The 25,728-nt window shown below is 49.4% G+C and overlaps 1 protein-coding gene across 1 annotated transcript in view; it reads left to right on the forward strand.

Annotated features, from left to right (window-relative positions):
• The first annotated feature begins 212 nt into the window (after window positions 1-212).
• PDE6B (phosphodiesterase 6B) overlaps window positions 213-25,728 on the forward strand; it is a 54,797-nt gene continuing 29,281 nt past the window's right edge. The window contains exons 1-3 of the mRNA XM_064286087.1: window positions 213-857; window positions 10,164-10,316; window positions 11,048-11,137. Coding sequence (XP_064142157.1) covers window positions 390-857; window positions 10,164-10,316; window positions 11,048-11,137 — 711 coding nt within the window. The 5' untranslated portion in view covers window positions 213-389. The remainder of the gene's footprint in view (window positions 858-10,163; window positions 10,317-11,047; window positions 11,138-25,728) is intronic.

Here is a 25,728-nt window from a genome sequence, read left to right on the forward strand (position 1 = left end):
TGGACCAGCCCCGGCCAGCTCCCCCAAGTAAACAGGGTCATTCTGTCTATGGGATTACCTGCTCCCTGGGGATTAGGTGTGAGGGGCTGCTTTCACTACCTGCCTCCAGCTGTCCACGACACCTGCACCAGGCAGGATCCCCGGGCTCAGTGACCCCTCGGCCCCCATGCCAGGGGAGTTTGATTTTCCTGCAGAAGTGGGAAGTTCCGGGGTCTAAGGGAGAGGTAGGGGGGTTCTCCCTCAGCTCCTGGGAGTCAGCTGACTCATCCCGTAATCATCCCTAAGAAAGACTTTGCTGATGACAGTGTTTGCTGGGAGCCCAGCCCCACTTGGCACCCATGCACTCCTGGAGGAACTAGTGGCTTCTTGGGGTCTGGAACGGAGACGCCATGAGCCTCAGTGAGGAGCACGTGCAGAGGTTTCTGGACGAGAACCCTGGCTTCACGGAGCGGTACTTTGGGAAGCAGCTGTGCCCCGAGCATGCGGCCAGGGCTGGTGAGGCCGGGAGCCTGGCGGACTGCAGCAGCTTCCAGGAGCTGTGCCAGGTGGAGGAGAGCGCGGCGCTGTTCGAGCTGGTGCAGGACATGCAGGAGAGTGTGAACATGGAGCGGGTGGTCTTCAAGATCCTGCGGCGCCTCTGCGGCCTCCTGCGCGCCGACCACTGCAGCCTCTTCATGTACCGCCAACGCAACGGTGTGGCCGAGCTCGCCACGCGCCTCTTCAGCGTGCAGCCGGGCAGCACCCTGGAGCAATGCCTGGTGCCCCCTGACTCTGAGATCGTCTTTCCACTGGACATTGGGGTGGTCGGGCATGTGGCCCAGACCAAGAAAATGGTGAACATCAAGGACGTGAACGAGGTAGGTCTGGGCTGGACTTCACGGCAGGCAGCTTGTCCGACTAGACATTTCCTGGGCACAGTCTGGTGGTGGCCAAGCACCCACTCAGAGTCTGATACCTAGGCCCCCTAAGAGGGCCTCCTTGGGGCAAAGGGTTTATTCTTGCTCCAAAGAACACCTTCTTATGGCGTCCCTGGGTGGTGCAAACAGGTAAGTACTCAGCTACTGATGGAAAGGTTGGTGGTTCAAACCCACCCAGAAGCCCTCAGAAGAAAGGCCTGTCAGTCTGCATCTGACAGATTAACCAGCTGCCGTTGAGTGACCCCCACTCACAGCGACCCCGTGTGTGTCAGAGTAGAACTGTGCTCCATAGGGTTTTCGGTGGCTGTGACCTTTCGGAAGTAGATCACCAGCTCTCTCTTCCGATGTGCCTTTGGATGGATTCAAACCACCAACTTTTTAGTTAGTAGCCAACCACTCAACCCTTTGCCCAAGGTTATAGCTTTGAAAACCCTGTGGAGCCCAGTTTTACCCTGAACACATGAGGTCACCATGGGTCTGCGTTGACTCAATGGCACCTGCTTTGGCTTTTGGTTTGGTTGGTTAGAAAAGAATTGAAAATGTTTTAGTTTTTTTTTAACAAGTACTCAGAGGCCCCACGGGCTCAGTCAGCCCAAGGCTGCTCCTCTTCCTGGAGGCGCCTGCTGTCTTCCCGTCACCCTGGCCTTGGAGCCACTGCTAGCCTCCTGAGTCCCACTCTGAAAGGCACACCCATACCTCGTGGCCACCTGCCCATCCATCCCGGGAATGGAAGGTCCCTGCCCTAGGACCACCATCTCTTTCACTAGAATCAGGCCCCCGCTGAGCTCTGCAGGGGACAGACAGTGCAGCTGTGGCTCCCCCAACACTGATGCTGGTAGTCACGCAAACGTATCTGTTTGACCAGCGTGATCAGACCTGAGTGTGTGGCTGGGAGACCCGGGTGACACAGATTCAGATGCAAGCTCTGTGCCCTCATGTCTGCACCTGGATCCTGAGGCTGGGCCCAGGGCTCCACAGGGCTGGGGGCCAAAGGTGCCGTGGGAAGGCTCCCAGCCCAGGTGGGGGCTTCAGGGCCATCTAGGGCCAAAGGGGACCCATCCAGAGCCTGCAGGGAAGGAAGCCCTGTCTGAAGTGGCCAGAGATGATGGCCTGGGGCAACACCTGGTCAGCTCCTAGGCCCAGGATTCCTGAGGGTGAGAAAGAGGGTCAGAGCAGTGGTAGGGTAAGCCCAGAGGAAGGGGGAGCAGCCAGGGTTGGGGGAGGGCGGGTGGGTGGCAGATGAGGGTGGACAGGCTGGCAGGGCTATGTGACAATGGGGAGGAGTTTGCATTTGGTCCTCAGGGCTCCGCGGAGCTCTGTAGTGACGCCGTTCCTGAGGAGGGGCAGGGAGACCACTTGGGAAGCAGGACCAGGGGCCGATTCAGGGCAGGGAGGAGGGGTGGAGAGCAGTGCTGGGTCTAGAGGAGATTGAGGAGTTAGATTCGAAACAGACCTGCTGGGGGGTTATTGATGGGCGGGAAGAGGAAGGGCTCAGTGGGGTTTGGGCTTCAGTAACCAGGTGGGCAAACATTAAGCACTTGGCTGCTAACTGAGAGGAAGAAAGGCCTGGTGATCTTCTGAACAACGGTTTCAGCCATTGAAAACCCTATGGAGCACAGTTCTACTCTGACACGCGTGGGGTTGTCACGAGTCGGAGTTGACTCAATGGCACCTGGTTTTTTGGTTTTGTTTAACTAGGTAGGCAGAGGGTGGCGTGGGATTGCAGAAGAAGGTGATGTCGGTTTGGGACATGCTGGACATGTTGTTGGGGCAGAGATGCAGGGAGAATCTGCAGAGGAGCCAGAAGGTGGGATTGCAGACAGGGCAGGGCTTTGAGGAAGAGAAGGAGGCAGCCCCGTCCCACCCTGCCCTTCCTGAACCTTCTCCATGGATGAGGAGGCTGAGGGACGCGGGAGCTGGGGTCTGCCGAGACCCCTGGGCTTGGGCGCATGGAAGCAGGAATCACGTGCTGGGCCAGCCTCCTCCATTTCTAGTGACCAAGCCCGAGATCCAGGCCCTCTGAGCAGTCCCATGGCCCCCTCACCCCTGGACACACATGGACAAATGCAGCAGGACCCGATCCTCTTACGGTTATCTGCTGTCAACAAGCAGCGACCTGAATAGAATAATCTCTGGGATTAGCTCTGTCTTCACTTCCTTTTTAAGAAATGGGTCAACCATGAATCAAATGGAACACCAGGAACGTGAGTTACCAGAAGAAAAGAAATTCAGCTGCGTGCCCTCAAACGCCCTCCCCAGCCCTACCTGCCCCCTGGGCCTCGTCTGTTCCCCTCAGCCCTGACCAAGTTCTCCCAGCCAGGGCTCCCCACAAGCCTCCCCCTGCAGGGCACCACAGAGCCCCCAAAGCTCTTCATTGCCGATGGTCACTGTGGAGGCTAGTTTGGGGGTCCTCAAGCAGGGCAAGGAGACACTTGAGAACCATGTCCAGGGGCGGGTCCAGGGCTCTGAGGCTCCTGCTCAAACGGCATGGCCTGCTACGCCCTCCTCAACTGGGCCTCACCCCCACGCCCTCCCTGCAGGGCTGCCCCCTGCCTGGTGCCCCCTCACTCTGCCCCTCATGCACCTTGGTTCACACCTGCCTGCTCTAGCCCGATCTCCCCTTCCTGACCCCCACCAGCACTAGGCTGAAGACCTCTGCCTTGGAATGCCCCCCACTGCCTGGCAAAGCAGGCACTGCCTCCCTTTGGGACGTGGACACTGCACCTGCCTCGCTTCTACTCTGAAAATCCTAAGGGCCATACTCAGTCTTGTTCACCTCAGTATCCCTAGCACCATTGTGGGACAGAGCCCAGGCTTGAAATCCACAGAGAGGCCATCTTTCCATGAGTGCTTAACGATGCCCTAAGGGGCAGGGCCGATGGCTAAGGGCTGGACTGCTAACCCAAACATTACAGGTTCAAGTCCACCCAGAGGTGCCTCAGAAGAAAGGCCTGGCTATCTACTCCTGAAAAATCAGCCACTGAAAACCCTGTGGTGCACAGCTCTGCTATGACCCACATGGTGGCGCCGTGAGTCAGAGTCCACCCCACGGCTCTGCTCTGACACACACGGTGGCGCTGTGAGTCAGAGTCCACCCCACGGCTCTGCTCTGACACACACGGTGGCCCCGTGAGTCAGAGTCCACCCCACGGCTCTGCTGTGACACACATGGTGGCGCCGTGAGTCAGAGTCCACCCCACGGCAACTGGTTTAAGCGTCGCCCAGCGGCGGGCTCTGTTAGCGCTTGCTTAGAATGTGCAGGACACACCTGGCAGGAACCCAGACGTGGGTTCGCCCCCATTTTACAGAGTTTTACATGTTCACTCCCCGTTCTACAGAAGGGGAGACTGAGGCAGTGACCCCCAGTTGTCCCTCCAAGTCATGAGCAGCAGTGGGTCAGCCTGTGGCGGTCTTGGAGAGCAGGGTACGGGGAACACTTGCCCACGATAGGAAATGCGTGGGTGTGGGTGGCTGGGAGGGGATGGCAGGCCACACCTGGACGGGGCCGGGGAGAACCTGCAGAGGCCTCTGTCTCCTCTGCTGCAAACTGGGGGGGCGACATTCACCTCTACTGGCTGCTGCGATGGCTTAGCCATGGTGCTGGGGCACCCCGAGCGCTGGGCTGGCCACGGACCCTCCCTCAGCTACAGGACCTGTCTTCCTGGGCTGAGGGTGGCACAGCCTGTGAGCTCCCTCTTCCCCAGCACCCAGTCAGGCCAGGCTGATACGGGCCTGTCTGGGCAATCAAGCCTCTGAGGACCATTGACTCTGGGAATGTTGGGATGTGTCAGGTGTCATGACCATGCCCTGGGCAGACAGACAGACAGACAGACAGACAGACATCACGGCCTGCACCATCCGTGCCTGACAGGTTGAGGCTCCATGAAGTGCAGCCTTGGTGTGTTGGGGTCTCAGGAGGGCCCTCTGGCTGTGAGCCTCAAAACCGAGGACCCAGGGATCTGCAGACCCCAGGAAGGGTGGGGGCTGGGCTCACGGCCCACCAGCCTGGTCAGTGGTTCCACCCTGGCTATCCAGTGTTTAAGGCCCTGGGGCAGCCTCTCAGAGGAGGATGCAGGAATTCTCCAAGCAGGGCTGAGTGAATGAATGAACAAATGGAAGCAGCATGTCTGGAATGCCAAAGCTGGCACCAGGCCTTCCCTGTCCCTTGCTAGATCCCGCAGGGCTGTGACATCCTGGTGGAGACCCACCAAACCTGAGGAGAGAGTGCCGGGGTGGCATCGGGGCTCCTTTACAGGGGATTGGTGGGTGCCCGTTGCTGGGGTGGTGGACAGAGAGGGCAGGGGTGGCTGGGATGCAGTTTAGGGCACAGCCAGTGGGTGGAGTCTGGACTAGGCTACTCACATTGAATACACCTGTACAGAGTTTGACTCCAGGTGCAGTTGTAATGCACTCCAGGGTGATGCCGGCCACAGACCACACTGGGGCGGGGGCGGGGGGGCGGAGGTGGTGCTCTGGGAAGGCAGTGAGTAAGAGGGAAACAGGGAGGGAGCCCAGCCATCACTATTGGGGGACAGAAGGAAGGACCTGGGAGCATCACTATTGGGGGACAGAAGGAAGGACCTGGGAGCATCACTATTGGGGACAGATGGAGGGAGCCTGGGAGCATCACTATTGGGGGACAGAAGGAGGGACCCGAGAGCATCACTACTGGGGGGCATAGGGAGGCGATCAAGCAGGAGAGGCTGGGAAGGGGAGGCAGGGGGAACCTGGGAGGCCAGCGGGCCAGCCAGGAAGCCATGTGTTCAATGCATGTTTTTACCTCAGCTCTCCAGGAGGAGCTAGGGGCAGCTGGAGGTCAGGCAGAAAGAAGCCTGGGGGAAGCCCTTCTCTGTGGCAGTGGGAGGTCCTGGCCATCCTCACATCAGCTCCTGGGGCCTTACAGGAGAGCACGTGATGGAGCCGGGAGGGTCCCCACTTCCCAAGGGGCTGGTGAAGAGGCTGTCTAGGCCGGGCTCTAGCTAGGCCTCATTGTGGACCGAGGATCCAGAGGGCCATGTGCCCAGGATGGGAAGGATCAACTAGGGGACCCCCACAGTAGGTTTGCCGGTGGGCCTGCAAGTGGGGTAGTTCAGCACCTCTGGCCTCAGTTTCCTCCATGGCTCAGGGAGGGAAGGGCTGCTGAGGATAGTGGGGGAGGGGCAGCTGAGGCTGGGAGGGGTGCCCTGCGGAGCTGGGACAGGGTCAGGTGCTCCCTCAGTGGGCTGTTCCTCCATGGAGGTGGGGGGTCAGGGCAGCAGAGTGATGGGAGCTGAGGAGGACGAGAACTTGGTGATGAAGGACGGGAATGAGCATGGAAACCTTGCTTATGGTTAGCAGACCTGGTTTCACGTGGGACCCTCCCCGGCCTGATGGCAGATTTGCAAAGATTTACAAAGAATGAGCCTGGAAACCTTGCTTATGGTTAGCAGACCTGGTTTCACGTGGAACCCTCCCCGGCCTGATGGCAGATTTGCAAAGATTTACAAAGATGTAGCTGAGCTGCTGTGGCCCCCTGACTCTGCCCTCAGAACCTGGATTTGGGAAGACATTCCCTGGGGGGTGTTGGATGGGGGACAGGGACAGGGAAGGAGGGGCCAGCAAAGCCCACAGATGACCCACCCAGAGCCTGAAGGGTGGCCAGCCCCCTCCCACCCCCAGCAGCCCTGGAGCTTCCTAAGGCCCATGACCTCCCCACTGAGGAAGTGGTGGGGCTGAGGAGCAGCTAGCATCAAGAGACCACAGGGTGGAGACCCTGGTGCTGTGGGGGTCAGAGATGGGTGTCAGACATGGGCAGGGCAGGACCTGGCTGTATCACAAAGGCTGGTTTAGCCTCCACGGGGAGGTCAGAGGCTGGCAGGAGCAGAGAGGCGATGCCATCAGCATAAGGTGGGTATCTCAGTGTCCTGGTCCTGCTGTGACTAACCACCACAAAGCAAGTGACTGTAGGAACAGAAAAAAAAAAAAAACCTGTTGCCCTTGAGTTGATTCTGACTCATAGTGACCCTCTAGGACAGAGTAGAACTGCCCCATAGAGTTTCCAGGGAGCACCTGGTGGATTTGAACTGTTGACCTTTTGTTTAGCAGCCGTAGCACTTAACCACTACACCACCAGGGTTTCCAAAAGAACAGGAAGTCCAGACTCAGGGTGTTGACAGGGCGAGGCTTTCTCTCAGCGGCTCAGGGAGAAGCTCCTTCCTGGTCTCTTACTCTTCTGTAGCCCCTGGCGTTTCTTGACAGTCCTTGGCTTGTAGACGAATCATCCCATGGCGGCTTCACCTCCTGTTGACTCTGTTCCTGTGTCTCTTCTCCTCTTTATAAGAGGAATTTTGTAATCAGAAGGGAAGAGGGACCACCCTACTCTGGAATGACCTCATTAACTGATAGTATCTTCAAAGAAAAGGTCTATTTTCCCAAAGAGATACAGATACAGGGGCTAGGACCTCCCCACATCTTTTGGGGACACAGTTCAATCCTTGACAGAGGGTAATAGCAGCTGCTGGGAAAGGAGCCACCGGGCCTGCCAGGAGATGAGGTGGGACGGCCAGGAAGGCAGGGGAACCCAGGAGAGGAGACGGCTACACAGAGCAAAGGGAGGGTGCTCTGCAAGAGAGAGAGGTGGCAGAAAGTGCCACCACAGGTAGTGGCCCAGTGTCTTCGTGACTTAACAAGGGCAATTTCGATGCAAGATGGGTAGAAGCGGACGGGTGGCTTGGGACGTGATGAGGAGGGAAGACGAAGAATCAGCAAGTGAGACAGTCCTTCAGAGAGGTTCGCAGCGAAGGTGACGAGGGAGATGGGATGGCAGATGGAGGGCATGAGGACATTCTTGAAACAAAGAGTCTGGAGCATATTTAAAGGCCAGGAGTGGGGAGACCATGGCTGAGAGAAGGGGTGAGGCATGGTGGGGGCTCCTGGGTGAAGGGTCCAGACTGCGGCAGGGAAGGCAGATGGGGAGACCCCCCAGCAGTTCTGCTCTTGTCCTTGTGAACCACGCAGGTGTGTGGGGGTGGGGGGGGTGAGGTGATGGGGCGGCCAGGTTTGAGATCAAATAAGGTCACATGCACAGGTACAAGGGTTAGGACTTCACAAATCTTTTTGGAAGACGCAAGTCAACCCGTAACAGAGGGTAATAGTAGCCATCAGGGAAGGAGCCATGGGGCCTGCCCAGCAGACAAGGTCACTTCATTCCCAGAAATGCTTGACGTTCACCACCAAAGGGCCAGGAAGGGAGCACGAGGGACTTTGGCAAGGAAAGGGGTGGCATGATGGCTCTGGGTGACCAGGAAGAAGCAGGGCAGAATCTGGACCACAGCACAACCAGGAATAGCCCAGACCCTCGTGTGCTAACAGCTGAGTGGGGAGGAGGGCGTTGTCCAAAGAGCCACTGAAGAACATGAGGTGGCCACATGACAAGCATGTGAGAGGACACCTGTTTGAGGCCCTGGGGCCCACAGGGGTGGGATTGATACTCAGCTGCAAATGACAGCAGTTTAGCCAGCTAGGGTCTCGGGGTCCTCGAGTCACAGGATATCATTGCTCCTGCTCCATGGAGCCATCACCTCCCAGGCTTGCCTGTCCCTCCTGCTCCATGTCACCATTGTCGGCTCTCATCCCAGCACTGGGCACCACGTGGCTGCAATGGCAGACGCACCTCAACGAATCAAGAATGGGCAGGAGGGCTGGCACCAGCCTCTGCCCCTTTATGAGGTCATCAAAAACCCCTAGAAGTCCCCAGGGGACGTCCTTTTACATCCTGTTGGGCAAAACAGAGGCATGGCCACCCCTCACTGCAAGGCAGGCTGGGAATTGAGTTTGCCATTTCTCTGGCCCCCTGGTGGAGAGAAAACCCAGGGACTCCATGGTGGAGAGGAGGCGCTAGAAATCACGTGGCGTTGGTCAACTTCCACACCTGCCACAGGACAAGGGTTGTTGTTGTTAGTCGCCATGGAGTTGATTCCAACTCATGGCAACCCCATGTGTTTGGAGTAGAGCTGCCCCATAGGGTTTTCTTGGCTGTAATTTTTACGGAAGCAGATCGCCAGGCCTCTTCCTCTGCAGAGCCGCTGGATGGGTTTGAACCAGCAACCTGTAGACTAGCAGTTGACTGCAAAGGCAGATACTGCTACTGTTGTTCAATTGACCAGGCCAGAGATGGGTGCAGGCCAGGCCCTGCTTGCTGCAGGTCACACAGACCCAGCCCAGGGTCGGACTCTGGAGCTGTCCACCTTGGTCACTTTGGCCTTTTGTAAAGAAGTGTCAGAACCCAGCAGGTGGAGGGTGAGGTCGCAGTACATCCAGCTCTTAAAAGGAGAGGAACGGTCACCTGGACTGCTTTGTCCCCAGCACTCAGTATGTCTGGACGAGGCTCAGTATGGTGGCCTTGCTTCTTGTGGAAGAAAAACTTAGTGTTCCTCAACCATCCCCAGACCAGGGGAGGGGCCCAGAGGAGCCATCCTAGAACTGGTGGGAGTGGGAGGGGTGGGGACCCCCTCCAGGGGGCTGGTGGACAAGCCATCAGTCAGATTCGGACTTATCCTTCGTTCAGAGGAGGAGCCTGTGGGGTAGGAGTCCCTGGGCGGTGCAAACGTTTAACATACTCACTGCTCACTGAAAGGTTGGTGGTTTCAGCCCACCCAGAGATGCCTGGGAAGAAAGTCTTGGCGATCTACTTCCAAAAACTCAGCCGTTGAAAAGCGTATCGGGTGCAGCTCTGGTCTTATACACATGGGGTCGCCACGAGGCGAAGCTGACTCAGTGGAAACTCAGGTTGGGGGCTGGTCTGGAGGCAGGAGGAGACAGTAGCCTGGGCCAGGGTGGATTTGTGGTAGGGGTCGGAGGGGACAGACTCAAGGGCTGGAAGGTATAGAAGGGCCCAGGTCTGTGCCGCCAGCCAGGTGCAGGTAAGGTAGTGGGGCAGGAAGTTCTGTGGTGCCTTGAAGCCTCTCCATAGACTGCTGGCCTGGGGGCTGGGGGTCAGACGTTTAGGGAGCATTGGCTTAGAGGGACGGGGTGAGGAGGAGGGGTGTGTGGAAAACAAGGGTGTGAGCTGGCTCCAGTCCCTGGGGTGGACCAGCTCCCACTGCCTATGACCCGTGTCCTGATGCCCCAGGCCGGGCCACCTGGAGTCTCAACCCCGGCCTAGGCAGTGGTCTCTGCAAAGCTGAGTCCCTTCCACGGGGACCAGGGGTGCAGGGAACTCCCCATCGCTGAGCAGAGCCCTCCCTTGTGTCTCCACCATCTCTCCAGTGCCCCCACTTCAGCCCGTTTGCTGATGAGCTCACCGGGTATGTGACGAGGAACATCCTGGCCACACCCGTCATGAATGGCAAGGACGTGGTGGCCGTCATCATGGCTGTGAACAAGCTTGACGGCCAGTGTTTCACCTCTGAAGATGAAGATGTAAGTGCCGTGGGACCTCTGGGCGTGGCCTCTGTGTGGTCCTGGGTGGGTCCCCTCCATGCACACGTGTCTGCGTCTGCACCGAGGCCTGCCTCTAGATCTCCGCATCTTTGCATGCCTTGTACATGTCTGTGGGCGTCTCCGCTTCGCACGTGTCTCTGTGTGTTTAGGAGACAAGTCTGCCTGCGTATGTCTGTGTGTATGCATCTCCTATGGGGCGGGCCAGTGATGGCTCAGCGATAGAATTCTCTCCTTCCATGCGGGAGACCCGGGTTCCATTCCCAGCCGGTGCACCTCATGTGCAACCACTACCCACCTGTCAGGGAGGCTTGTGTGTTGCTGTGATGCTGAACAGTTTTGACAGAGCTTCCAGACTAAGACAGACCAGGAAGAAAGACCTGGCAATCTACGTCCAAAAACCAGCCAATCACAAAGGTCCGATCCACGACTGACCATGTGGATGTGGCATAGGACTGGACAGCGTTTTGCTCTGTTGTGCATGGGGTTGCCATGAGTTGGGAGCCAACTTGACAGCCGCTAACAACAGCAACACCTGTCTCCTTGTCTTAGCTCCACGTACTCAGCTGTACCGCGGTGTGTTTCTTAGACACAGAAGTCTGTGTGTGTGCTCTTGGGTGGGCAAGTCCTCGGCTCTGTGTGTACGCAGCGCCCCCTCTGGGCACACCTGATGACAAGGATTTTTAACTCTTTTGCTACAATTCCTGTTCCAGGTTTTCTTGAAGTACCTGAATTTTGCCACCTTAAACCTGAAGATCTACCACCTGAGCTACCTCCACAACTGTGAGACGCGCCGAGGCCAGGTACCTGCAGGAGACACCACCCAGGGCTGGTGCTCCTGTCCCCAGCCTCTCTGACCTCTCTAGCCAGCTGGCCTCCACCGGTTGAGATGTCTCGCTCAATGGACCCACCCGTGGTTCCATCCCAAGCTCCCTCGTTCTACCGCTCTGGCCCCTTGCCCTCCTGCCCGATGGGCCCAGACAGCCCCTCCAGCCTCAACTCCTGTGTCCAGGCCACTGAGGGCAGAACAGACTCCGTGATCAGTGACCTCAGCCAGGCCTGGGCTCCCATCCCTGAGCGGAGTTGTTGGGTTCCCTCGGCCTCGGCCTCGGCTTCTCTGTAGGAAGACCAGGGGTGACAGGTGATGTTGTGTCCCCCGGGGCAGCTTCCCAGGGCCAACTGCTCCCAGGAAAGGAGGGTGCAGTGTGCTCTGTGGTTGTGGTGCTGAGTGCGGGGAGCTGCAGACAGAAAGGCCGGCCCCTTCTTAGGAGCTGTCTTGAATCGCCTTTGGAAGGAGCAGGCGTAAATTATAAACAAAGGGAACAGATAGTCTGGCTGCTTGCAAGGGGGACTTCCCAGTCCAGCCCCAGCCAAGCCCCTCAAGAAACAACAGCTTCCTGTGCCGGGACTGCCTTCTCTGGGCACCAGGGAGGTGTGGGGGCCTGACGGGGCAGGGAGTGACGTTCTGTTGTGGGCAGAGGGTGCGAAGCTAATGGGGGCCCTCGGAGAGAAGTCAGGTATGCTCCACCTCCACCCTCCAGGGCAAGTGGTCTAGGGGCCTCTGGACGCCAGGCCCATTGGGGGTCCTGAGTTAAAGTGGGTGGGCCAGGGAGGGGGAGGGCCAGCAGACAACCAAAAAGGCTGCAGCTGTCAGTCTGGGCGTGGGGCTGGGCTGCGCCTCAGAGAAGGAAGAGAGTGGAGGTGACCTGACCACTTCCTAGATAATGGCTGCCCGTCCCTGGGGGAGGAGGGGGAGGAGATGAGCTTTTTGCGGGTGGCTGGGGTGCTCCGTGATGATGCTGGAACGACTCTGGGTCGGGGATTTTACGAGGGTGGCGGTCATCTCAGCCCAGCGATAGATGACGTCCTGTTGGCCAATTGCTGAGCTGATGGCTCCTCTCATGCCAGCTGTCAGACCCGCCCATGATTTCCTGAGAAGATGGGATGGACAACTGGTATCCCAGGAGGTGCTGAGCAGGGGAAGCGAGTGTCCAGAGTGGGCTGGATTTTAAGCCACGTCGCTTGCAGTGGCAGTGAACCGGTTCTGGAAGCAAAATATCTGCTGGTGCTTTTGCACTTGAGGGCACTGCCGTGGTCGGTAGCAGTGGCGTCACCTCCGACTCATGGCGACCTTATGGGTAACAGAACAAAACGTTGCTCCGTCCTGTGCCGTGTCCGCGATCATTCCTATGTTTGAGCCTATTGTTACGGCTATTGTGTCAATCCATCTCATTGTCTTGTTTTCTCTGACCCTCCACTTTACCAACTGCTGTAACAGAAATACCACAAGTGGGTGGCTATAACACACAGAAATTTATTTCCTCACAGTGTAGGTGGCTAGAAGTCTGAATTCAGGGTGTCAGCTCCAGGGAAAGGCTTTCTCTCTCTGTCGGCTCCGAGGAGGAAGGTCCCTATTGCTTGGCTCCTTGGGGATCTTCGTGTGGTGTGCCATCTGTCTTCCTGCATCTCTGCTTTTTTGCAGCTTGCTTAATTTGCTCTTTTATGTCTCAAGAGATTGATTTAAGACACACCTTCACTAGTCCTGCCTCATTAACATAACGAAGAAAACCTATCCCCAAATAGGATTGCAACCACAGCTAAAGGAGTTAGGATTTCCAACACATATTTTGAGGGGACACATTCAATCCATAACACCAGTCTGATGTCCTTCTCTACAGAGTGGTCAGGGCATTCATCATTCTAACTCCTGCTGGTGAACTTCACCAAGACTACGTGTGTAGGCCCGTTTCCTGATTTTCTGTGGCGAAAGCATAGCCAGAGAGGACTGAGGTCCTCGAGGCCCTGACCAGGGTGGAAAGCCCTCGGGCCCAGCTGGGGCACCCCAGGATTCATCAAACACAAGGCATCAGCCTTGGGCCAAGACTGGAGCACCCTGGGGAAGGATCCCAGGTGGTGGTGCAGCTCCCCACCAGTGGGGTGAGGTCAGCTGGGCAGGAGACGCTGCCTCTGCCAGTTTGCAGACCTTACGTACAACAGAACGCGACGTCGCCCAGTCCTGCGCCGCCTTCACAATCATCGATACGCTCAAGCCCATTGATGTAGCTATTGTGCCAATCATCTCATTGAAGGTTTTCCTTGTCTTCGCTGACATGGCTGTCAGTTTGCTGTACTGTGGTGGCTCGCATGTTGTCGTGACGCTGGAAGCTATGCCACCAGCATTTTGAATGTCAGCAGAGTCACCATGGTGGACAGGTTTCAGCTGAGCTTTCAGACTAAGACAGAATAGAAAGAGAGGCCTGGTGATCTGCTTCCGAAAACTTAGCCAACGGAAACCTTATTAATCACCACTGAACACTGCTACAACAGCAGCTGGAATTACTCATCGGGGCAGGGGGGGTACCATTTAGACAACTTCAGGCATTATCTGTTTCTTTACCGGGTGGACGACTGGCTACTCACTTTTCTGTAGGAATCGGGTGCCAGCGATCGAAGGGCAGGGTTTTTTCCCAGCGTGGCTCATGTGATTTGTGCCTTTTGGGCAATACTGGGAATTTCGTAGACATCGCATGTCACACTCTGATTCTGATTTTGAATCATGATTGTTTGGAGGGTAGGAATCCCTCCCAGCTGTTGCTTTTGTCACAATTAGGTGTTGTGTGTGTGTGTGCGTGCTTTAAGTGAAAGTTTACAATTCAAGTCAGTTTCTCATGCAGGAACTTACTCACACATTGTTATGTGACCCTAGTTGCTCTCCCTACAATGTGACACCACACTCCTTCTCTCCACCATGTATTTCCCATGTCCATGCAACCAGCTCCTGTCCCCCTCTGCCTTCTCATCTCACCTGCAGACAGGAGCTGCCCACATAGTCTGCCATGCGTCTACTTGAGCTAAGAAGCTCACCCCTCACCGGTATCATTTATGTCTTATAGACCAGTCTAATCTTTGTCTGAAGGGTTGGCTTTGGGAATGGTTCCTGTCTTGGGCTAACAGAAGGTCTGGGGACCATGACCTCTGGGGTCATTCTAGTCTCAGTCAAACCATTAAGTCTGGTCTTTTTATGAGACTTTTAGGTCTGCATCCCACTTTTCCCCTGCTCTATCAGGGACTGTCTGTTGTGCTCCCTGTCAAGGCACTCATTGGTGGCAGCTGGGCACCATCTAGTTCTTTTGGTCTCAGGCTGATGGAGTCTCTGGTTTATGTGGCCCTTTCTGTCTCTTGGGCTCATAATTACCTTGTGTCTGTGGTGTTCGTCATTCTCCTTTGCTCCAGGTGGGTTGGGACCAATTGATGCGTCTTAGGTGGCCGCTTGCTAGCTTTTCAGACCCCAGAAGAACTTGGGCATTTTTTAAGGAGCCCCGGTGGCTGCTAACCAGAAGGTTGGCAGTTTGAACCCACCAGCTGCTCCATAGGAGAAAGATGTGGTAGCCTACTTCCATAAAGATTGACAGCCATGGAAACCCTATGGGGCAGTTCTACTCTGTCCTACAGGGTCACTAGAAGTCAGAATCCCCTTGGCAGCAGTATTTTTCAGTACACCCCTCTTACTCTCTCACAAGAGCCTCATATTCTAGACGCTTCTTCACTGTGAGCCGGGGACACAGGGTGTGTGTCAGAGCAGAACTGTCCTCCGTAGGGCTTTCAGTGGCTGATTTTTCAGAAGTAGATCACCAGACCTTTCTTCCAAGGCACCTCTGGGTGGACTCGAACCTCCCAACATTTCAGTTAGCAGCCGAGTGCTTTCATCGTTTGCACCACCCAGGGACTCCCCTCAAACACAAGTGCTTGTTTATTCAATGTTCTTCTTCTTTTGAAATTGTCTTCAATGATTCACGTAAAATATCGTTGTGTCAAATAACATGTTTAAGTATGGCGTTGTCCACACATTTAGAGGTCTCCATTTTTCCTTTGTGACTGTCGTATAATGCCTTCTGGAATTGGCTCTGAAATATGTCGGTTCAAACAATCCCCCTTGTCAGTATCACTCAGGGACCAAATTCCTGAAAAAAAAAGAAATTGTCAGCCACACTCCAAGGGAGCATCAAAGAATCAAAGTACGAGACAGCCAGCATTTCAGAAAGCAAGGAAAGTACAGAAAAAGGTTGGACTTCTGAAGTTTTGTGTAAACCTCCCTTTTATCACATTGTTTTTGTAAGCATCTGTCTTAGGCAAAACCAGTGAAGCGTATGTATATAAAAGGGAGGTGTGTGTGTGTGTGTGTACACATTAGTCATAGAGAGAGATTTATCTCATGGAAATGGCTCACGAGGTTGCAGAGGCTGGAAAGTCCCAAGTCCATGGGTCAGACGTCAGGCCGGAGGCTTCTCCTCACTCACGTAGCTGCAGGGGCTGACGAACCCAAGATCCACAGGTCAGACAGCAGAATTCTGGGGGGCTGGCAAGTCCAAAACCTATCAGTCAGGGGACAGGCTAGAGATTCTGGCAGGTTTGCATCCCAGGCTCTGTGGGTCAGGTGACTAGAAGAATGCAGGGTGGGAGTTCTGTCAAAATCTCTATTTAGAATCTGGAGGCGGAGCCTACAAGGGGGAAACTCCCTTTTCAACTCACGGACACAATAGCACCAAAAACCAAACCTGGCAGCTCCCTGTTGATGTATTGCTACAACTGTTTTTGAATGATCTTCAGCAAAATTTTACTTACATGTGGTATGAACGATATTGTTTGATAATTTCCACATTCTGTTGGATCACCTTCTTTGGCATGGGCACAAATATGGATCTCTTCCAGTTGGTTGGCCAGGTAGCTGTCTTCCAAATTTCTTGGCATACGCAAGTGAACTCTTCCAGCATTGCAGCAGCTTGCTGAAATATCTCAATTGATATTCCATCAGGAACCTTGTTTTCCTCCAATGCCTCAGTGCAACTTGGAACTCTTCCCTCAATACCATCGCTTTTCCGTCACATGCTACCTCCTGAGGTGGTTGAACATTGACAAATTGTTTGTCAGTACGGTGACTCTGTCTTTCCTTCCGTCTTCTTTTGATGCTTCCTGTGTTCAATATTTTGCCCATCTCATTGCCATCAAGTAGATTCTGACTCATAGCAACCCTAAAGGACAGAGTAGAACTGCCCCACAGGGTTTCCAAGGAGCAGCTGGTGGATTCAAACTGCTGACGTTTTGGTGAGCAGCTAAATGCTTAACCACTGTGCCAGCAGGGCTTCCACAATATGACTTGACATAACATTGCTTTATGGCAGGCAATCTGCTCCACCCAAGGCCAAATGATTTCATCACATGTTTCCATAACAATAACTAGACTACTGTTTGGCCTAGCAACTGGGCACCGTAGCCAAGTCAAGTTGACATATAAAAGTAACCATCACACAACACATTGCAGTTGGAATGCCATACTTACATTGCATTGAACCATTCTTGCAGTGGTCAACATCCTAATCAGGCGTGGCATGCCATCAGCATCCCCAGCAGTGGGACAGCTAGAGACAGTGCCTCCACAGAAGGAGGACAGAGCTCACAGCATCTCCTCTGCAGGGCTCCCACCATCAGGGCTCACCTTGAGTCCAATCCTGAGAAACAGACAAATCCAGGGTGCGAGACGTGCTCAAGGCAAAATCCTGGGCTCATCAGAAATAAAGAAACCAAAACCCGTTGCCACGGAGTCGATTCCAACTCACAGTGACTCTATAGGACAGAGTAGAGTGCCCCATAGGGTTTCCAAGGAATGACTGGTGGATTTGAACTGCTGATCTTTTGGTTAGCAACCGAGCTCTTAACCACCGCACCACCAGGGTTCCTCAGAAACACATGGTGGTGAAAGATAACAAAACAAACAACAGCAATAAAAAAAGCAAAGGGAACTGGTCTAGACTACAGTCCTAAGAACGAAACTCCATGCATAGACTTGGCCAGGGTTCTGGACGTCAGAAGCTAAGAGAGACATTGGGGGCAGTTGGGGAAGTGTTTTCATAGACCGTAAAGCAGACGATGTTGTTGTTAGTTGCTGTCAAGTTGGCTCTGACTCATGGCAGCCGCTTTATATATAACAAGTGTGAAACTTTGCCCGGCCCTGCGCTGTCCTCACAACCGTTGCTATGGCTGAGCCCATTCTTGCCGCCACTGTGTCAATCCATCTCATTAAGGGTCTCCCTCATTTCCGCTGACCCTTTACTTTACCAGGCATGAGGTCCTTCTCCAGCAATTGGTCACTCTTGATGCTGTGTCCAAAGTAAACAAGACAAAGTTTCACCATCCTCACTTCTAGGAGCATTCTGACCAATTTGTTGGTTCTTCTGGCAGCCCGTGGTACCTGCTGCATTCTTCGCCAGCACCAAAATTCAGCTGCGCCAATACTCATGCAGTCTTCCGGATTCGCTGTTCAGCATACGAGGCGACTGAAAATCCCATGGCTTGAGTCAGGAGTAACTTAGTCCTCAAAGTGACATCTTTGCTTTTTAAAATTTTAAAGAGGTCTTCGGCAACAGGTTTGCCCGATGACATGGTATGTGATTTGCTTTCTTGACGGCTACTTCTGTAGGCATTGGTTATATTTCCAGGTAAAATGAAATCTTTGACAACTTTAATATTTTCTGTTTATCGTGATGTCGCCTTTCGGTCCAGTCGTGAGGATTTTCGTTTTCATTATGTTGTGGTGCAATCCATATGGAAGGCTGTGGTCTTTGATCTTCATCAGTAAGTGCTTTAAGCCCTCTTCACTGTAGCAAGCAAGGTTGTGGCATCTGCATAATGCAGGTTGTTAACGAGTCTTCCTCCAATCCTGATGCCCCGTTCCTCTTCATATAGTCCAGCTTCTCAGGTTACAGCATACAGATTGAATAAGTATAGTGAAAGGATACAACCCTGACGCACACGTTTTCTGATTTTAAACCACACAATATCCCCTGGTTCTGTTCAAACCATTGCCTCTTGGTCTATGTACAGGTTCTGCATTAGCACAATGAAGTGTTCTGGAATTCCTGTTCACCGCAATGTTATCTATAATTTGTTATGAGCCTTTGTGTAGTCAATAAAACATAGATAAACATCTTTCTAGTATTTTCTGCTTTCAGCCAAGACCCATCTGACATCAGCAATGATATCCCACGTCTTAAGCCCTCTTCTGAATCCGGCTTGAATTTCTGGCAGTTCCTTGTTGATGTACTGCTATAACAGTTTTTGAATTATCTTCAGCAAAATTTTACTTGCATGTGATATTGTTCAGTAATTTCCACATTCTGTTGGATCACCTTTCTTTGGAATGGGCACAAATATGGATCTCTTCCAGTTGGTTGGCCAGGTACCTTTTTTGGTGGTATGTGGTCCCCCTGTCTCTCTGCTTACTTCTCTCTTTTATATCTCAAGAGATTGCCTCAAGACACAATCCAGTCTTGTAGGTTGAGTCCTGCCTCACTAACACAACTGCCACCCATCCTCCCTCATTAACATCATAGAGGCAGGATTTATAACTTATAGGAAAATCACACATATCAGGAATCATGGCCAGCCAAATTGATACACACATTTTTGGGGGGACATAAATCAATCCATGATTCCAGGACAGTGACTTTATGCTTTTTCCATCTTCTTTTGATGCTTCCTGTGTCATTCAATATCTTGCCTGTCCCATTGCTGTCTAGTCAATTTGGACTCATAGAGACTCTATAGGACAGAGTAGAACTGCCCCATAGGGATTCCAAAGAGTGGCTAATGGATTCAAACTGCTGACCTTTTGGTTAGCAGCCATTGCTCTTAACCGCTGCACCACCAGGGCTCAATTTTTGCCAATAGAATCCTTCAATATTGCAACTTGAGGCTTGAATTTTTTTTCTCTTCTGTTCATTAAGCTTGAGAAATGCCAAGTGTGTTCTTCCTTTTTGGTTTTCTAACTCCAGGTCTTTGCATATTGCATTATAATGCTTTATTTTGTCTTCTTGAGATGCCCTTTGAAATCTTCTGTTCAGCTCTTTCACTTCATCATTTCTTCCGTTCACTTTAGCTACTCTATGTTCAAGAGCAAGTTTCAGAGTCTCTTCTGACATCCATTTTGGTCTTTTCTTTTTTCCTGTCTTTTTAATGACCTTTTGCTTTCTTCTTGTATGATGTCCTTGATGTCATTCCACAGCTCATCTGGTCTTTTTGGTTGTTAGCGTTCAATGTGTCAAATCTATTCTTGAGATGATCTGTGAATTCACATAGGATATACTCAAGGTTGTATTTTGACTCTCATGGACTTGTTTTAATTTTCTTTAGCTTCGGCTTGAACTTGCGTATGAGCAATTGGTGGTCTGTTCCTGCAGTTGGCCCCTGGCCTTGTTCTGACTGATAACATTGAGCTTCTCCATCGCCTCTTTCCACAGATGTAGTCGATTTGATTTCTGTGTATTCCATCTGGTGAGGTCCACACATGTAGTCATAATTTATATTGTTGAAAAAGGTATTTCCAATGAATAAGTCATTAGTCTTGCAAAATTCTATCATGCAATCTCCCTCGTCATTTCTATCACCAAGACCATATTTTTCAACTATCGATCCTTCTCTGTTTCCAACTTTTGCGTTCCTATCACCAGTAATTATCACTGCTTCCTGATTGCATGTGTGATCAATTTCAGACGGCAGAAGTTGGCAAAAATCTTCAATTTCTTCATCTTTGGCATGAGTGGTTGGTGCACAAATTTGAGCAATAGTCCTATTAACTGGTCTTCCTTGTAAGCATGTGGATATTATTCTATCACTGATAGCATTGTACTTCAGGATAGAACTTGAAATGTTCTTTTTGATGATGAATGCAACGCCATTCCTCTTCAATTTGTCATTCCTGGCATAGTAGAGCATATGATTGACTCGGAATGGCCAATACCCATCCATTTCAGCTCACTAATGTCTAGAATATCGATCTTTATGCATTCCATTTCAATTTTGACGACTTCTGATTTTCCTAAATTCATACTTTGTTCATTCCACATTCCCAATATTAATGGATGTTTGCAGCTGTTTCTTCTCATTTTGAGTAGTGCTTTATCAGCAAGTGAAGGTCCCAAAAGCTCGACTCTATCATGTCATTAAGGTCAACTCTACTTTGAGGAGGCTGCTGTTCCCCAGTCATATTTAGAGTGCCTTCCAACCTGAGGGGCTCATCTTCCAGCACTATATCAGACATTGTTCCACTGCTATTCATGAGATTTTCACTGGCCAATTTTTTTTAGAAGTAGAACTCCAGGCCGTTTTTCCTATTCTTTCTTAGTCTGGAAGCTCTGCAGAAACCTATCCACCACAGGTGATCCTGCTGGTATTTAAAATACCAGTGACAAAGCTTCCAGCATCACAGCAACATGCAAGCCACCACAGTACACGAAACTAAGAGATGAGTGGTGGCCATAAAGCTTACAGCCTTGGAACCCCTATGAGGCAGTTCTTCTACTCTGTCCTATAGGGTTGCTATGAGTTGGAATCGACTTGAAAGCAATGGGTTTTAATGACAAATGTTGTTGAGACTCTTTTCTCATGTTTTCCATCTGTATGTCATCTTTGGTGAATTGTCTGTTCAGATCTTCTGCCCATTTTTCAATTGTGTTTTCTTATTATTGAGTTTTAGCAGTTCTTTATATATTTTGAATACAAGTCTTTTAGCACATATGATTTGCTAATACTTTCCCCCAGTCTATGGCTTGCCTTTTCATTCTCTTAAGAGTGTTTTTCACAGATCAGAATTTTTTTATTTTAATGAAGTTCAATTTATCCATTTTTTTCTTTTATGGATCAGCCTGTTAGTGTTGCGTTTAAAAGCTCACGGTCACTTGGATTTTGTTCTGTGTGATCTCGTAGAAGTTTTACAGTTTTGCATTTTGTATTTAGGTCTACGATCCATTTTAAGTTATTTTTTTAAAGGTCTAAGATGTGTGTCTAGATTCAGTTTTTGCTTATGAACATCCAGTTGTTCCAGCATCATTCCTTGAAAAGGCTCTTCTTTCTCTGTTGAACTGCCTTTGTTCCTTTGTCTAAGGTCAGCTCACTCTGTTAGTGTGAGTGTATTTCTGGGCTCTCTATTCTGTTCCGTTGATCTCTATGTCTTTTCTTCCACCAATACCACACTGTCTTGATCGCTGTAGATTTACAGTAAGTCTTGAAGTCGGGTAATGTAAATCTTCCAAATTTTTTTCTTCTTTACTATTGTGTTGACTTCTTGTTTTTGTTTTGTTTTGTTTTCATAAAAACTTTCAAATAAGTTTGTGAATATCCTCAAGCTAGTGTTCTAGGGTTTTTGTTGGACTTGCACTGAATCTACAGATCAAGTTGGGAAGAAGTGACATCTTAATGCTACTGAATCTTCCCCATTCATGAACATGGAATAGGTCTCCATTTATTTAGATCTTTTATTTCTTTCATCAGAGTTTTGTAATTTTTCTCATATAGATCCTGTATATATTTTGTTAGATTTATACTTAAGAATTTCATTTTTTTCTGCTAATGTAAATGTTATTACATTTTTTATTTCAAATTCCAATTGTTCATTGCTGGTATATAACCTTGTATACTATTACCTTGATGTAATCACTTATTAGTTTCAGGAGTTTTTTGGTCAATTCTTTGGAATTTTCTACATAAACAATCATCTTACCTGTGAACAAAGAGAGTTTTATTTCTTCCTTGCCAAACTACATAATTTTTATTTCCTTTTCTTGTCTAATTGCATTAGCTAGGACTTCAGTTCAATGTTGAATAGGAGCAGTGAGAGGAGGTATCTTCACCTTGTTCCCAATTTTAGGGAGAAAGCATCCAGTTCTTCGCCATTGAGTATAATGTTAGCTGTAGGTCTCTTTGTAGATGTTTTTTAATCAAGTTGAAGACATTCCACTCTATTTCTAGTTTGCTGAGAGTTTTTATCATGAGTTGGATTTTGTCAAATGCTTTTCCTGCATTAGTTGATATGATCATATATTTCTTTTCAGGCCTGTCGATGTGATAGATTGAACTAATTGATTTTTGAATGTTGAACCAGCTTTGCATATCTGAAATAAATTCCACTTGGCCTTGGTGTATAATTCTTTTTATACATTGCTGGATTCAATTTGCTAATATTTTATTCAGGGTTTTTGTATCAATGTTCATTAAAGATATTGATCTGTAGTTTTTCTTTCTTGTACTGTCCTTATCTGGTTTAGGTATTAGGATAATACTGGCCTCATAGAATGATTCAGGAAATGTTCTGTCAGCTTCAATTTTATGGAAGGGATTGTAGAAAATTGGTATTATTTCTTTTTAAATGTTTGGTAGAATTCACCAGTTAAACCATCAGGGCCCAGTGCTTTCTGTTTTGGAAGATTATTATTTATGGATTCAATTTCTTTAATAGTTATAGATCTATTCAAAATATCTATTTCTCCATGCTTTCAGAGAAATTTCAGATAAAGCAGACTTAATTTTCCCTGACTTTTGGTAGTTTGTATCCTTCAAGGAATTGGCCCATTTTATCTAAGTTATCAAAAATGTGGGCATAGAGTTGCTCATAATATTCATTTATTATCCTTTTAATGTCCATTTGATCAGTAATAATGATCCATTTTTTATTTCTGATATTAGTAATTTGTGACCCTTCTCTTTTTTCTTAGTAATCCTGGCTAGAGGTTTATTAATTTTATTTATCTTTTCAAGAACCAGCTCTTGGTTTTGTTGATTTCCTCTATTGATTTTGTTTGTTTTTTATTTCATTGATTTCTGCTCTAATTTTTTATTATTTCTTTTCTTAGGTTTGTTTTAGGCTTAAATTGCTCTTCTTTATCTAGTTTCCCAAAGTAGAAACTTGGATTATTAATTTTAGATCTTTCTTCTTTTCTAATATGTGCATTTAATGCTATAAGTTTTCCCCAAGCATTGCCTTCTCTGTATCGGACAAATTTTAACAAATAGTATTTTTCGCCAGGCACTCCTTGGAAACTCTATGGGGCAGTTCTACCCCGTCCTTTAGGGTCACCATGAGTCGGAATCGACTCGATGGCACTGGGTTTATTTTTGTTTTCATTTAGTTCAAAATATTACTTAATTTCTATTGCAACTTCTTTGGCCCACGTGTTACTTAGAAACGTGTTATTTAATCTTCAAATATTTTTTGGAGATTTTCTGCTATCTTTCTGTTCTTGATTTCTCATTTAAGCCCATTGTGGTCTGAGAACACACTTCCTATAATTTCTATTCTTTTCAATTTGTTAAGGTGTGTTTTATGGCCCAGAATGTGGTCTATCTCGGTGAATATCCTATGTGAGCTTGAGAAGAATGTGTATTCTGCTGTTGTTGGATGAACTATTCATGTCAATTAGATCCAGTTGATTGATGGTGCTATTGGGTTTAACTACGCCATTAGCGATTTTCTGCCTGCTGAATCTGTCACTGAAAGAGAGATATCAAAGTCTCCAGCTATAATTAATAGTGGGTTTGTCTATCTCTCCCTGCAGTTCTGTCAGCTTTTGTCTACATATTGTCATGCTCTGTTGTTAGTGCATACATTTTAAGGATTCTTGTGTTTTCTTGGAAACTCTGGTGGTGTAGTCGTTAATAGCTATGGCTGCTAACCAAAAGGTCTGCAGTTCAAATCCAGCAGGCACTCCTTGGAAACTCTATGGGGCAGTTCTACTCTGTCCTATAGGGTCACTGTGAGTTGGAATCGACTCAACGGCAATGGGTTTGGTTTTTTGGTATTATGTTTTCTTGGAGAATTGACCCCTTTATCATTATGTAATACCCTTCTTTATCCCTGATAATTTTCTTTGTTCTGAAGCCTTCTGTGTCTGAAATTAATATAGCTACTCCAGCTTACTTTTGACTGGTGTTAGCATAGTATGTAGTTCTCCATCCATTTACTTTATTAAAAAAAAAAAAATCCTGACAATAAGCTTTATTAACTTTCTACAATATTCCCACTTGCTATTCGAGGAATAATGAAAAAGAATATGATGTTTTGAGGATGAGATGGAGGGTAGGAGAATGAATAGGGTAAGAGAATTGCTTTATTATGGTAAAATTTACATAACATAAAATTAACCATTTAAAGCATACGAATCAGTGGCATTTAGTACATTCACAATGTTGTGCAACCATCGCCTCTGTTTACTTCCTAAACATTCTCATCACTCCCAAAGGAGACCCTGACCCCACTGAGCAATCATTCCCCATCCTCCACTCCCTGCCCCTGGCAACCACTAATCTGCTTTCTGTCTCTATGGGTTTTTTATATGAGTGGAGTCATATATTATCTCTAGACTGCTTCAAGGGTAGGGTATTTGCAATTCCTCCTTCCTGTACATTTCTGTCATTAATTTCACTTATGCATATGCTGTGCTGTTAGGTGCCGTCAAGTTGAATTCCACTCATAGTGACCCCATGTAACAGAGTAGAACTGCCCCATAGGGTTTTCTAGGCCGTAATCTTTCTAGGAGCAGATTGTTGGGCCTTTCTCCTGAGGAACTGCAGGGTGGGTTTGAGCCACCAACCTTTCTGTCAGCACCCAGGTGCTTTAATCATTGTGCCCCCAGGGCTCCTTTTATATGCTAAAACCAAAAAAAATGAAACCCATTATCACTGAGTCATTCCAACTCATAGTGATCTTATATGTACTTTTATATGAAGTAATCAGCTAATGTGCTGTTACTATTATTACTTTAAACAAATATTTGTCTATTAGATTGCTGTGGAATGAATTGTGTCCTCCCCCCCCCAAAAAAAAAAACATGTATTGGAATCCCAACTCCTATATCTGTGGATGTAATCCCATTTGGAAATAAGGTTTCTTTGTTACGTTAATGAGGTCATATCAGTGTAGGGTGTGTCCTAAGCCTAATCACTTCTGAGTTATAAAAAGAGCAGATTAGACACAGAAGTAAGCACAAGCAGCAAAGAAGATAGATGTGATGTGAAGCCCGTCAAGGAACCAAGGAACACCAGGGCTACAGAATCTGAGACAAAGATCTTCCCCCAGAGCCAGCAGAGAGACCACCTTCCCCTTTAGCCAGCGCCCAGACTTTTAGCTCCAGGACTGCGAAAAAGAAATTTTTGTTCTTTAAAGTCCCCCACTTGTGATATTTCTGTTATAGCAGCACTAAGAAACGAAGGCATAGATCAATTAAGAATGAGAAAAATAAAAATAAAAGATTTTATTTTGCCTTCCGTTCTTCCTTCTCCAGGGATCTTCCTTTCTTTATGTAGACCTGAGTTTCTGACCTATACCATTGTCCTTCCTTCTAAATAACTTTCTTTAACATTTCTTTCAGGGCAGGTTCACTGGTGATGAATTCCCTCACTTTCTGTTTGTCCAAGAAAGTCTTTATTTACCCTGTACTTCCGAAGGATAATTTGAAGGATATAAGATTCTAGATTGTTGAGATTTTTTTCTTTCAACACTAAATATTTCACTACAATCTCCTTTGCGTGCATGGTTTATGACAAGATGTCCAATACAGTTTTCTCCTTT

Source organism: Loxodonta africana, chromosome 5 (assembly GCF_030014295.1).
Source record: "Loxodonta africana isolate mLoxAfr1 chromosome 5, mLoxAfr1.hap2, whole genome shotgun sequence".
Lineage (NCBI taxonomy): Eukaryota > Metazoa > Chordata > Mammalia > Proboscidea > Elephantidae > Loxodonta > Loxodonta africana.